The following is a 13,790-nucleotide window of genomic DNA, read 5'->3' as shown; positions in this document are numbered from 1 at the left end:
AATTTACTCCTTCTTCTGTTTATCTTAAGGATCTTCACACCAAGAAGACGCTCGCTAAAGGTGAACGGCGCAGGAACATGTACGTTTTTGAAGAATCTCATGTGCCTTTGAAGACGTCGTCTTCCGTAGCCGTGGCTTCTTCAGCTCCTTCTTTTCCAACATTTTTGAGTCGATCCACATATCATAGTTCTTCATCTAGAGTCTTGAAACTTAATAAGCCAAACTTATGGCATCTTTGTTTGGGTCATTGTAGTCAAGTCTTTCTTGATAAGTTGTCTGCTAAAGGTCTAATACCCGCAGTCAGTTTAGAGTCAAAATGTCCAAGTTGTCATTCATGCAAAAGTCATGTACTTCCTTTTCATAGTATCAATAAAAGAGCATCAAAGCCTTTTGAAAATATATGCTCAGATGTTTGGGGTCCTACGCCCACTGCTTCTCTTTCTGGATCTCGATACTATGTTCTCTTTCTTGATTCTTACACTCGTTTTAGTTGGATTTACTTCATGAAAAACAAACATGAAGTTTTCAAGTTGTTCAAACAGTTTCATGCACTAGTCCAAAACCAATTTAATACCAATGTTGTATATTTCCAGTGTGATGGGGGGGAGAATACATATCCCATGATTTTAGTGAATATTTGAAGGAGCATGGCATTACACGTAACATTTCTTGCCCTCATACCCCTCAACAAAATGGAGTTGCTGAGAGAAAGCATAGGCATATTGTTGAAACAGCCTTGAGCATGATGCATACTGTGGGCATCCCTTTTTCCCTTTGGACCGAGGCTTTCCACACAGTTGTTTACGTTATCAACAGGTTGCCCATGACCATCCTTGAAGATAATTCTCCGTATTTTGTTCTTTATAATTGTCATCCATCATATGAAGAACTACATCCTTTTGGTTGCGTATGTTATGTTCATATTGATCATTCATTGAGAAATAAGTTTCAAGACAGAGCTATACAGTGCAAGTTCCTTGGGTATGCAGATGACTATAAGGGATACAGGTGTTATGATCCTCATACAGGCAAAATTCGGATATCCAGAAATGTTGTTTTTGATGATGAAAATTTTGACACTCTGGGTTCATCTTCCACAGATACACAGGACAGTTATGATCCTTGGCTCAGTGACTCACTTTTATATGACTCGTTGCCTCATGAGGATTCATCTTTATTGACAGACAATGAACCCTATACTTTTGATGTGGAACCACATATAGAAGACATTCCTCCTACAACAACATCCTCACGTTTTTCTGGTCTTGTTTATTCTCGTAGAACTCACCCAGTCAATGCTGAGACTCCCCTACCACATTCCACTCGGGTTAGACATCCTATAAATCGCTGGGTAAGTTATAACAATTTCTCTTTGGATTTTCAAACATTTCTAACCAGAGTGCCCAAAGAAACAGAACCTTCCTTCTTTCATGATGTTGTAAATTCTCGTGCCTGGGTAGAGGCGATGAATGAGGAAATGGAGGCATTGCATGAATGCAACACATGGGAAATTGTGCCAAGGCCATATAACAAGAATGTTGTAGGATCCAAATGGGTGTACAAGATCAAGCATAAACCGGATGGCAGTGTTGAGCGCTATAAGGCTCGCCTGGTTGCACGAGGCTTCACACAGCAATATGGGCAGGATTACGACGAAACATTCAGCCCAGTAGTAAAAATGGGCACAGTCAGGATTGTCATTGCATTGGCATTACAACATGGATGGTCACTCAGTCAACTTGATGTTAAAAATGCTGTTCTGCATGGTGAACTAAAGGAAGAAGTTTACATGGAGCAGCCACCTGGATATAGCATGCATGATTCATCAAATTGGGTATGTAAACTTCGACGCTCTCTTTAGGGATTAAAACAAGCTTCTCGATCTTGGTTTGGAAGTTTTTCCACAGAGATCCAGCGTCATGGTTTTAATAAAAGTGTTCTAGACCATTCATTGTTCATCTTCAAAAGTGGTTCAGCTATTGTTTGGGTGCTTATATATGTTGATGATATCATTATTACCGGGAGTGATGAGGATCACATATCTTGGGTTAAGTCTATGCTGATGGCTAAATTCAAGATGAAAGACTTGGGTTCCTTGCGATATTTTTTGGGTGTGGAAGTTGATAGTCGACATGAGACTATTACATTGAGCCAACATAAGTACACTATTGATATTCTCCTCGCTACGGGGATGGAGAATTGTAAACCAATTAGCACACCTTGTCTTCTAAATCATAAGTTAAGTGTTAAAGAAGGCACCACTTATCATGATCATACTTTGTATCGCCGAGTTGTAGGGATGTTACAATACTTAACATTCACTAGGCCTGACATAGCATACTTTGTCAATCAGGCTTCTCAGTTTATGCATGCTCCTACAGATGCACATATGGAAGCGGTAAAAAGAATCCTTCGGTATTTAAAGGGTACGATTGGAGATGGTTTGATGTATAACAAAGACACAGATTATACGTCAGGACATCGACTATTCACCTACACAGATGCAGACTGGGCTGGTGATCCTGATGAGCGCAGATCAGTTTCAGGGTATTGCATCCTTATCGGCAATAATGTTGTAACATGGAGTAGCAAGAAGCAAAAGGCAGTGGCGCGATCTAGTACTGAAGCCGAGTATCGTGCAATGGCAGCAGGAACAGCTGATGTTACGTGGGTGAGACACCTACTGCAAGAATTACAAGAACCAATCTCGTCCTCTATGCTTCTTTGTGATAATCAGAGTGCTATTAATATTGCCTTCAATCCCATTCTTCATTGTCGCACGAAGCATATCGAAATCGATCAACACTTTGTTAGAGTGGAAGAAAAAGAAATTGAACCCGCATATGTTAGGTCAGATATGCAAGTTGCTGACATTTTTACCAAAGGATTATCCACTCATCAGTTTTGGGCACTCAAAGACAAGTTGAACATGATCAAAGACCATACTCAACTTGAGGGAGGCTGTTAGTTTGGATCGTGGATCCGACCCGACCCACGATCCACCTCGAGATCCAGCGGTGGCATGTTTGTAATTAGATCTTATTACCTATGTAAAGTGTATTGTACCACTTATAAATATCAAGTAAAAAGGGAAAACCCTATTGCGCCGACTATTCCTCTCTCTCTCTTCTCGTTCTTTATTTTTGATATTTCTCTAACATCTGCAGGCTGATATCTCTAACATCTGCAGGATATTTCTGACACAACCATCCTATGTCCAACTCGCATAAGTACAAGGCATACAAGATCTTTATTAGTAATGCGGACATGATGCAATTCTATATGTGAATTGTATTGGTTTTTCAAATTAGATTTAGAAAATTACTAAATTTCCTTTTGCACTGAACGTAAGATTCCCAGATCCCGAATGCTGTATATCATTTATTCCATTAAACATCAAAATGGCAAGATAAAATTTATGGCCAGCAAGAGCTAAACACAGGCTCTCCAATGTGGTAACAGAGTTTACTATTAAGGCCTTGTTCAAATCGGGTTGTCTTTAGGCAGATTTAATAGTCAGAGGAAGGGGTGGGGGTTGGGAATCATACAAGGCATGTATAAATTCAACAACTCGAACTAGAAGTTGCCTCAAATTCTACACTTTATCATTTTTTATGAACCAAGCTCTAATGCAGCTTATACTTCTGATATAGTTCTTCAGCACAATCGATGTGATAAAATAGAACACTTCCAAGATTATCTAAAAAATTGACATCTCATTTTAGCTCCATGGGCAAAGAAATGCATATCTAAATGGAATCTAATTTGGCAATAGTGGACATTCCAAGCAAGATGGATAATATGGCAGATGAGGAATTGAAGGATATTTGATGGGCTCATACATGAAGTTGAAAGTCTACACCCAAGGCTTCAATGTTAGAAGTTCCTATATGCAATCAATAGACCCCATGGCTTAGACATTTCTTGGATTGTGTCTCTAAGGATTGGGAAATATTGAATGTCCTAGTCATCTACTGTTTTGTTTCTTTGTTTACGATGTTGGTCTGCTTTGTTTATTTCAATGAGACCTTGCCACTATATTCTTCCAGAAGAATCATAACATTGACATACCTTCAACAATACAATAGACTGAAACATATTTTTCCTTAAAGATCTTCATCGACAACAAAGATATAGTCTGTTAGCAGAAAGTGAAGTACTCAGGTGCTTGTTCACTGCATTGTTGGCATCATGCGATGATCTTCTGAGATTCCACCACAGTGTGAATATGGATGATGAGGATGCAGAACATGAAAACAATAGGAACTATGCTTATAAGCCTAAAAGTTTGCTTCACATTAAGTTTGACTTAGAAAAAAAATTGCTTCACATTGGGTTTGATCCAAGGAAAAAAAATTTGCTTCACATTGAGAAAGATAAGGAAAACAAGAGAAAAAGCACAAAGATGAAGGAGCAAAGAATGAAGAGAAAATATAGCAAGCAGCAGAAAAGACACTAAAGCTGAGTTTGTTACTACGCTGGTTCATCCTACTAGCAATTAGAACATGTGATCATAGAACCCTTACATATTAGAGACTAACAAAAGCGGCAACTCAAACACATAAAGGACAAACATAGCCCCGGCCACCAATGAAAATACAATGAAATTATATTATTTTTTCTCCAGCAAGTCAATTTTTATTTCATGGATCAAACTTAAACTTATCTTAACAGTACATTCAAATTTGATGCCCTTGTTGCAATGCAAGTTTGTCCCATGCATTTAAGCCTGTTTTTGCTTAATAAATAAAAAAAAATGTTCATGATTAAATCAAAAGTGGCACATGCCTATCTCCTTCACTATTCACAAGCCGGAAGGCATTCGTATCTTCATTAGGAAGCCCCAAACATGTCCGTAAATCAACAGCATCATTTAACCTTGTCTCAAGCAATCTTTCCATGTTAAACACACACGATGGATCTCTACAATGAACACACAGAAGTAACAATAATGAGAACAAAGCACAACTGTATCTATAATAAAAAAAATGAGAAAGGAGAATGGCCAAGCATAGCACTAGTGGACATGCCAAATTACAGATTCATTTAAAAGAATAACTATACCGTCTTGCGTCATCGTCTAGTTGCATTATACGGACACAGAACATTGAAAAGGAATTGTACAAGCCCCACCCAATTGGCTTTTCGGATCCATCTGTCACCAGCACAATATCTCCAGTCTTGGGAGGAGGCCTACCAACTATTCTGTCAACAGCACCACTATACACCATTGGACTTCCATTTCGAAACAACTGTGTTTTCCCTTTCTTCAAAACAACCTTTGGTATACCTGTAGTACCAGAGATCTCGTCACAAAATTAATGTTGGTATAAAGCGTGGAGAAGTCATGTAGATACCACAATATACAAGGAACTATTTACAAGAAAGATAAATGATTGCACAGAAAAGGAAACTAGTCTGTCACTTAAATAGTAGTGGAAGACCTATGGTTCATTTATGGAAATAGAAGAAATCATGAAGAAGAATGTACAACCCCAGTAAATGTTAACCATACAGGTACCTGCCATGTAGAACGGAATGAACTAAAACAGTATATTATGATTAAAATGGTGCAATATTATTGTTGTTGTTATGATGGTGGTATAAAAAAAGTGTTAGTGATCATATTTTGTTTGTGGAAAAAAGTTGGAAGATACTGATCTTCACAATATACATGAATAATATCATAGAAACAGATGTTGGTAAAGAAACTCAAAGACTAAAAGTGTATATAAATCAAGTGTTTGACAGATAAGGTCTAAGAACACAACACTACTTTCTATTTCTAGGTATAGAAGTTGCGACATCTCAACCAGATGTTATATCTCAAACAAAGTATGTCCATGATCTTCTTAAGAAGACTTAGATGTTGTGATAATAAGGCAGTGGATACTCCAAGTGAGCAAAACCATAAATTGATGGCAAAGAACTCAAATGAACCAAAGAAGTTTTTCCAGCCTATTTCATTATCTTTCTTTTATTTGCTCACACTGCTGGATTTCTTCTAAAATTTTGCTACTTTTCCTTTTGTCTTCTCATTCTCCAACTTTTACTTAAATATCAACCCCATTACGCTTTAGAGAGTTTCAACAACTCTTTGCTTAAACCACTAAGGTTTCTTTGTTGTTGAGCAATGATGGCCTTGGTTGAATGCAGAGCTGTGGTGTGCCACATGGTGTTCACACTGTCTTAAGTGTTTTAAGATACCCAAGAGCAATTACAACAACAACAACAACAACAACAACAACTACGCCTTCATCCCAAAACAATTGGGGTCAGCGATATGAACCAAAAAAGAAATTCATTTTGGGTCTTCCACATGAATCCTTTTCCTCCAATCATTTCTATCCAATGCCATGTCCTCGGTGAGGTTCAAAGCATTCATATCCTTTCCTACCATCTCCATCCAAGTCTTCCTAGGCCTACCCCGACCTCTTTTAACTAATATATTTTCCCATTTCTCCAACCTTCTAACAGGAGCATCATTAGGCCTTCGCCGAATATGTCCAAACCACCGTAAACGATTCTCTCGCATCTTATTTTCAATGGGTGCAACACCTACCTTCTTACGTATCTCCTCGTTCCGAATCTTATCTTTTATTGTATTTCCACACATCCATCTAAGCATCCGCATCTCAGCTACACTCATGTTTTGAATATGATGTCTCTTGGCAGCCCAACATTCCGTACCATATAGTAAAGCGGGTCTAATAGTCGTCCTATAAAACTTTCCCTTCAACCTCAATGACATTCTACGATCGCACAGCACTCCAGTTGCACTTTTCCATTTCATCCACCCAACCTTTATCCTATGATTTACATCTCCATCAATTTCTCCATACTTTTGAATGATGGATCCCAAATATTTGAAATAATCATTCACCGCTATGTCACATGGGTGCGGGTGCGGGTGCGGGTGCGGGTGCGGGTGCGACACGGGTGCGGCGCAATTTCAAAAATTTTGGACACGGGGACTCGGCTATATATATATTAAAAAAAAAAAAATTATATATATATATAAGACTCGGTCAAAGTTGTGCCCATTAGGGGACAGGTGATGAGTTGTGAAGGCATTCTGTACACTTTCTTCATACAGGAATACTTCACTTTTGGGCACTTTCTTCATACACTGTAATAATTCACTTTCTTCATACAGGAAAAAACCACAAAAACTTGAGTTGTGCCCATTCTGTACTTAAAACTTGAAAGTGTACAGGTTTTTTAGTTGTGATGGGTTTTTTTCCTTACAGCTGTAGCCCAGAAAATTAAAAAAAAAATTCAAAAAAAAAATTCCAAAAAATGGACCAAAATGACCCTGGGTGCGTTGACCACACCCAGGGTCGGGTTGACCGAGTCCGAGCCGCACCCGTGTCCGCACCCGTGTCCGTGCGTGTCGACGCGGGTGCGGCGACCTTGGAGCCGAGTCCGTGTGACATAGATTCACCGGTATTTCTTGCTCACCAAGCTTCACTACACTCCCATCACTACTTCGTTGCTTACTAAACCGACATTCCATATATTCAGTCTTACTCTTACTCAACTTAAAACCTCTAGCTTCCAATGTCTGTCTCCATAATTCTAACTTAGCATTAACCCCAGCTCTAGACTCATCAATCAAAACAATATCATCAGCAAACAACATACACCACGGTACATTTTCTTGAATTGATCTCGTAAGCTCATCCATCACTATCGCAAATAGGAAAGGGCTTAAAGCAGATCCTTGATGTAACCCAACCGTTATAGGAAAATTGGTTGTCACCCCTCCACAAGTGCGGACATTGGTTACTACACCTTCATACATATCTTTAATTATACTAATGTACTTGAGAGAAACACCTTTCTTCATCATTGTCCACCAAAGAACGTCCCTAGGTACTCTATCGTATGCCTTCTCTAAATCAATAAAAACCATATGCAAATCTTTGTTCCTCTCTCTATATCTTTCAATAAGTTGTCTAAGAAGATGTATAGCTTCCATAGTTGATCTTCTAGGCATAAAACCAAATTGATTCTCCAATATCATGACAACCTTCCTCAACCTAGACTCAATCACCCTCTCCCAAAGTTTCATAGTATGACTCATGAGTTTTATACCACGATAGTTTGTGCAATCTTGTCTATCACCCTTATTCTTATATAAAGGCACCAAAGTACTCTTCCTCCACTCATTAGGCATCTTATTTGTTCGCCAAATCAAGTTAAAAAGATTTGTCAACCATTCTAAATCTTTCTCTCCCAAGCATTTCCAAGCCTCGATAGGTATACCATCTGAGCCAACTGCCCTTCTTGATTTCATTTTCTTCAAAGCCTCTGCAATTTCTTTCTTTTGAATCTTGCGCATGAAGTCACGATTAATCTCATGAAAAGGAATGGAGAAGTCTCCAAGATCTTGAGCATGACTATCATTATCAAAATAATCTTTCCATCTCTCCTTAATCTCCTCATCTTTGACTAAAACCCTTTGCGTTTCATCTTTGATACATCTAACCATACCCAAATCCTTCGATTTCCTATCTCTCATCTTTGCAAGCCTATAAATATCCTTCTCGCCTTCTTTGGTATCCAACTTGTCATAAACCTCCTTATATACCTTAGCCCTCGCGTTTCGAACAACTTTTTTAGCTTCCTTCTTTGCTATCATATACTTCTTCAAATTCTCATTATCACGACTCTTACCTAGATTTCTATAAAGGAACTCGACCCAAGAGCAATTAGCTGAAAAAAATTCCTAGAAAGCATGTGAGAAGAATCATGATAACCCGACGGGTTGCGAGTTGGCAACTCCACTAGTGTCAGTGAAAATATACCTTATCTCTTGTCAAGTCCTGTCATATGACAACAAGGAAAACGTCGAGTTCCTTTACAATGTTATCCTCAAAAGGTACTGATTGAAATAACGATATAGACACTAACAGGAAAATATGTTGATATTTGAGCCTGATCAACTGACGAAAAAATTGAGAGCAATCCCTCACTGCATCAAATACTATTTCGAGTGGTAGTTGAAAAAGATAAAAATGCCTTTGTTAATGCTCAAGCACCTTTTCATATGAGACAGAGTAACGATTTCTTCATATGTTGCCTTGAAAGGTCTCTATTTACTATATAGAGAACAACAATACTTGGAAACATCAAACACTTGAACTACAGACCGTACGTCTCCATCATCGGCAATGTATTGGACGGAAAAAGAGAAAAGCGAGGAATCCCCAAAAACTCACAAAAAAGACGATAGCAAAAATTCAAACCTTACCATCAAAATTTATGAGCTATGGTGGAAATATTGGACGAAATAACGAATACAAGGAGATTGGGGGGTGCTTAATTTCCATTAATCGCTAATGTTTTGGTATTGTATAAATCAACATTTTGACAATAATGTGCAAAAAAGAGCAATAGAGTGAACAACCAGCAAATACACAACTAGAACTTCATATTTTAGTTCCATTTCATGGTCATTTCAATACGAATCAGGATTACTGCCTCAGGTGAGGTTTTATAAGCATAGAAAGCACGATCTGCACTTATAGCTTTATTTGAAAAGCAAAATGCTCAGAATGAATCGTGTTCTCTGCGCCGACAATCCATTATCTACCACGGAAAGCAAGTCATATTGGGCTTCCTCTTTTTTTCAAGAGAAGCTAATAAAAGATGGCTGCTACCCACAAAAGTTTAGAGAGAGGGAGACCTGGGGTGGCGGCAGCAGCTTCTTGGAGGGGGCTTGGGGAGTTGGTGGTGGAGGAGGAAGAAAGAGAGGCAACGATGAGAGGTTTCAACAGAAGGGAGGTGGGGCACTGCATTTGCTTCTTTACACTCAGAAAGAGGCTAGCTGGTGCGAAGGCTAGCATCCTCTTCTTCAGGTGACGCTGCTGCTGGTGAGAGCATGAGGCCTATAAAAGAATCAGGAAGCAGAAGTTGCAAACCAGGGCGGGAGCAGATCCAGTGATCAGTTATGGGCCGGTTCATAACCGATCCGAACGTTAATCCAAAATGTATATTTTCTTGGTATTATAACTAGTGATGCAAACGGTTTAGATTCGGGTCGAATGTAGCCAACATCGAATCTGACTAATCCGATATTGACTAATTGGACTTGGATTTGGATGAGAAAAAGCTAATGCCATATCTGGAAAACCACATATATTCGGATTCGATTAGGATATGCATCAAAATCGGAAATTGGTAGGGGTCACTCATGAAATCTTAAACCCAATTTGGATCCAATTAGTATTTGGATTCAGTTTTCTTAATCAAATCCAACTAATCGGGTTGAGAATCAGACCAAATATCGGATATTTGAAATCCATTGACATCCCTAACTGCAACATATATTTTGGATCTGGGATCATATTCGTATTTATTACAGTTCGGAAATGGCTCGGCTCATAAAGAGCTCATTCAAACTTCTAAAATGAGCTCGGCAAGCCAAACATGAAAAATAGGTGTTCAGCTGGACTCAGCTCATATAAGCTCGTTTAAGTTGTAAAAATAGTTTAGATCAAATTATTAAAGCACTTGGTTTGCAAACAATAGGTTTGAAGATGAAATCTTATTGCTTAGAGGTATGAAACAATGCATTTTTTGTAATATCCTGTTACTTTTAGCTCTAAAACTTTTTTTTTAAAGGCAAGCCAGCTCGAGTGTGGCTCATTTAGTTAGAGCTCAAATATAATGTGAGAAATCTTGCAACAAATTAAATTTCTGTTCCTTGAATTATCTTTTAAGAGAGTTCTTGCAAATGATTTAAGTTACTGCCAGATCGAGGAATTGGTTGTTCTTATGAGTGATATTTCTTCTTTTTTTTGGATAATCCAACAAAAAAAACCAATGACTGACAGTACATTGGCTGGCCTCCAGTTGGTAAAACCCTGAGGTCTCTCTGCTCACCAAGGGGTATGCCATCTTCGACCAAAGCAGGTTATATGTCCCCCCCCGCCCCCCCCCGAACAGGGCAGTTAGCTACATCTCATGTTCTGGGGTCCCAAAGAGCACCACGTATGTAAGCATGTGTGTCTCGTATCCCCATGTTTGTCAGCATTAATTAGCACTGGAGTTTGATGCGATTGCAAAGACTTAAGTACCCTCTCCTCCATTGGTGCCAAAAAAAATGACGATTCTTGAAAAGGAGTGGTTGTAAAGACTTAAGTGCCCCGAAGATGATTATTTAAGACCCAGTCTCTGCACTGTAGAATTATCTGAGAAAGAAATCTCCCCTGGAGGAGGCCATGAACATCAACCCTCTCACTCTCTCTCTCCCTTCTCTTTCTGCTTCTATGCACATCCAACAGAAGATCTTACATTGCTCCATCAAGCACCGGTTGACCTGCACATTGACTGTTGTGGAGCCTGATTCAGAGTTTTTACCCTTACAGGAGGAGGGTTTGGGGGCTCCTCCCAGCGTGGGTAGCATCATTCAACTAAATGAGTTGTAGATCCTGATTCATAGTTTTTACCCTTACAGGAGGAGGGTTTGAGGACTCTTCTCAGCGTGGGTAGCATCATTCAACTTGATTCGTTGTGGAGCCTGATTCAGAGTTTTTGCCCTTACAGAAGAGAGGTCTGGGGGCTCCTCCCAACGTGGGTAGCATCATTCAACTTGAAGAGTTGTGGAGTTTGATTCAGAGTTTTTACCCTTACAGAAAGGGGGGTCTAAGGGCTCCTCCCAGCGTGGGTAGCATCATTCAACTTGATGAGTTGTGGAGTCTGATTCAGAGTTTTTGCCCTTATAAGAGAAGGGTTTGGGGGCTCCTCCCAGCGTGGATAGCATAATTTAACTTGATTCATTGTGGAGCTTGATTTAGAGTTTTTGCCCTTATAGGAGGAGGGTTTGGGGGCTCCTCCCAGCGTGGGTAGCATCGTTCAACTTGATTCATTGTGGAGCCTGATTTAGAATTTTTGCCCTTATAGGAGGGGGGTCCGGGGGCTCCCCCCGGCACGGGTCCCGAGTGTCGTAGTCAAAAAATGCACAGATTATCGTGGTGAGAAAGACATATTTTTGTTCCAAGGAAGGTTTGAAGAAATCAATGGAAAATCCAACAAGGAGCATGCTAGAATCAAGATGTGGATGTTAAGCGAGAATGATGTTGTGTAATTCAAATAACATAAAATAATAGGGGTCTGATTTTTAGTTAAAATGAGGAATTAAATGACAATAGAAATCGCTGAAAATTTACATAAATAAACTAGACTCAATAACGAAGACACCACTTTTTACGGATTTGAAATATGACCTTCGGTTAGGGAGATATGGCCCTGACAAGTTTGTCCTAATTCAGGTAGTGATTTACAGTGATTTGCTTACTGAATAACACTACAAATCGCTATAGTGATTTGCGGAAGACACTACAAATCGCTATAGCGATTTGCGGAAGACACTACAAATCGCTATAGCGATTTGCGATTTGTAGTGTCTTCCGCAAATCGCTATAGCGTTTGGAGACCCGACAATACTACAAATTGTTGTAGGAAAGCCTGATAATACTACAAATCGTTGTTGGATCCGCGCCGGAGGGGAGCCCCCGGACCCCCCTCCTGTAAGGGCAAAAACTCTAAATCAGGCACAGAAGTAGAGAGAGAAGGTAGAGAGAGTGAGAGGGTTGATGTTCATGGCCTTCTCCAAGGGAAACTCTTTACCTCCCTTGATTTTTTCTCTAGAGAGAGAGGGTTTTACAGTGTTTTACGGAGAAGGAAGAATAAGAAGATGGCGATGGAGCAATATAGGATCATCTGTTGGATGTGCACAGAAGTAGAGAGTGAGAGGGTTGATATTCATGGCCTTCTCCAGAGAGAACTCTTTGCCTCCCTTGATTTCTTCTCTAGAGAGAGAGGGTTTTATAGTGTTTTACGGAGAAGGAAGAAGAAGAAGATGGCGATAGAGCAATGTAGGATCGTCTGTTGGATGTGCACAAAAGTAAAGAGAGAAGGGAGAGAGAGTGATAGGGTTGATGTTCATGGCCTTCTCCAGCGGGAACTCTTTGTCTCCCTTGATTTCTTCTCTAGAGAGAGAGAGAGGGTTTTACAGTGTTTTACGAAGAAAGAAGAAGAAGACTTTGAAGAGTCAACATCATCCTCGACTTTCTGGATGGAGGACATGTTTGTCCTTTTTTTGAACAGAGAAATAAGAAGAAGACTTTGAAGAGTCAACATCATCCTCGACTTTCTGGATGGAGGACATGTTTGTCCTTTTTTTGAACTGTTTGTTTTTTCTTTTTTGAATGAAGGGCATTTTTGTTATTTTCTCAAACCATCACTTTATGAGAAGAATAGCAAGAAAGGGTACTTAAGTCTTTGCAACAACACCAAAATCCGATGCAAAGTTATATCAACATACACGGGAATACAAGCCCCATGTGCTTGTATACGTGGTGCTCATTTAAAGCCCTGAACACAGACGTGGGATTCAGTGAATCATCGGGGGCGAACATACACCACCCTCTCATCTTCGACCTTGCAGAAAGATGCCACTTGTGGGTTTCAAACTTGTGACGTCCTGTGAACTTGGTAATATTCGCAAGTTGCACCTAACGGATGAGCAGAGCCCTTGTGGGCTGTTATTTCTCCTTTAGTTTCAAGGATCATGCGAAAACTCGGGAGTTACCTAATGAAAACTGAACTTGATCAACCATCAGTTAGGTTCCAAATATGACTCCAGGATTGGTAAATTGTCCAAGTTAACTTGGAATCTTTGCTTGCCTATGGGCCCTTTACTGGGTGAGTCCTGCTCAAAGACTTAAAATTGACTGTCAAGAATGTAATTCACAAAATTTTATATTTCATGTCCAAAAGAC

The 13,790-nt window shown here is 39.6% G+C and overlaps 1 protein-coding gene across 1 annotated transcript in view; it reads right to left on the bottom strand.

Moving 5' to 3' along the window:
• LOC149831047 (uncharacterized) overlaps positions 1–9,809 on the bottom strand; it is a 28,439-nt gene extending 18,630 nt beyond the window's left edge. Inside the window, exons 1-3 of the mRNA XM_090011959.1 lie at positions 9,692–9,809; positions 5,065–5,290; positions 4,789–4,923 (exon numbers count right to left, since the gene is read on the bottom strand). Of these exons, the coding sequence (XP_089868085.1) occupies positions 4,789–4,923; positions 5,065–5,290; positions 9,692–9,803 (473 nt within the window). The 5' untranslated portion in view covers positions 9,804–9,809. The remainder of the gene's footprint in view (positions 1–4,788; positions 4,924–5,064; positions 5,291–9,691) is intronic.
• Positions 9,810–13,790: the final 3,981 nt, after the last annotated feature.

Source organism: Nuphar pumila, chromosome 7, assembly GCF_984573655.1.
Source record: "Nuphar pumila chromosome 7, dmNupPumi1.hap1.1, whole genome shotgun sequence".
NCBI classification, from domain to species: domain Eukaryota; kingdom Viridiplantae; phylum Streptophyta; class Magnoliopsida; order Nymphaeales; family Nymphaeaceae; genus Nuphar; species Nuphar pumila.
Note: the sequence above shows the minus strand (reverse complement) of the source record. Positions and strands in the feature narration are given on the sequence as shown.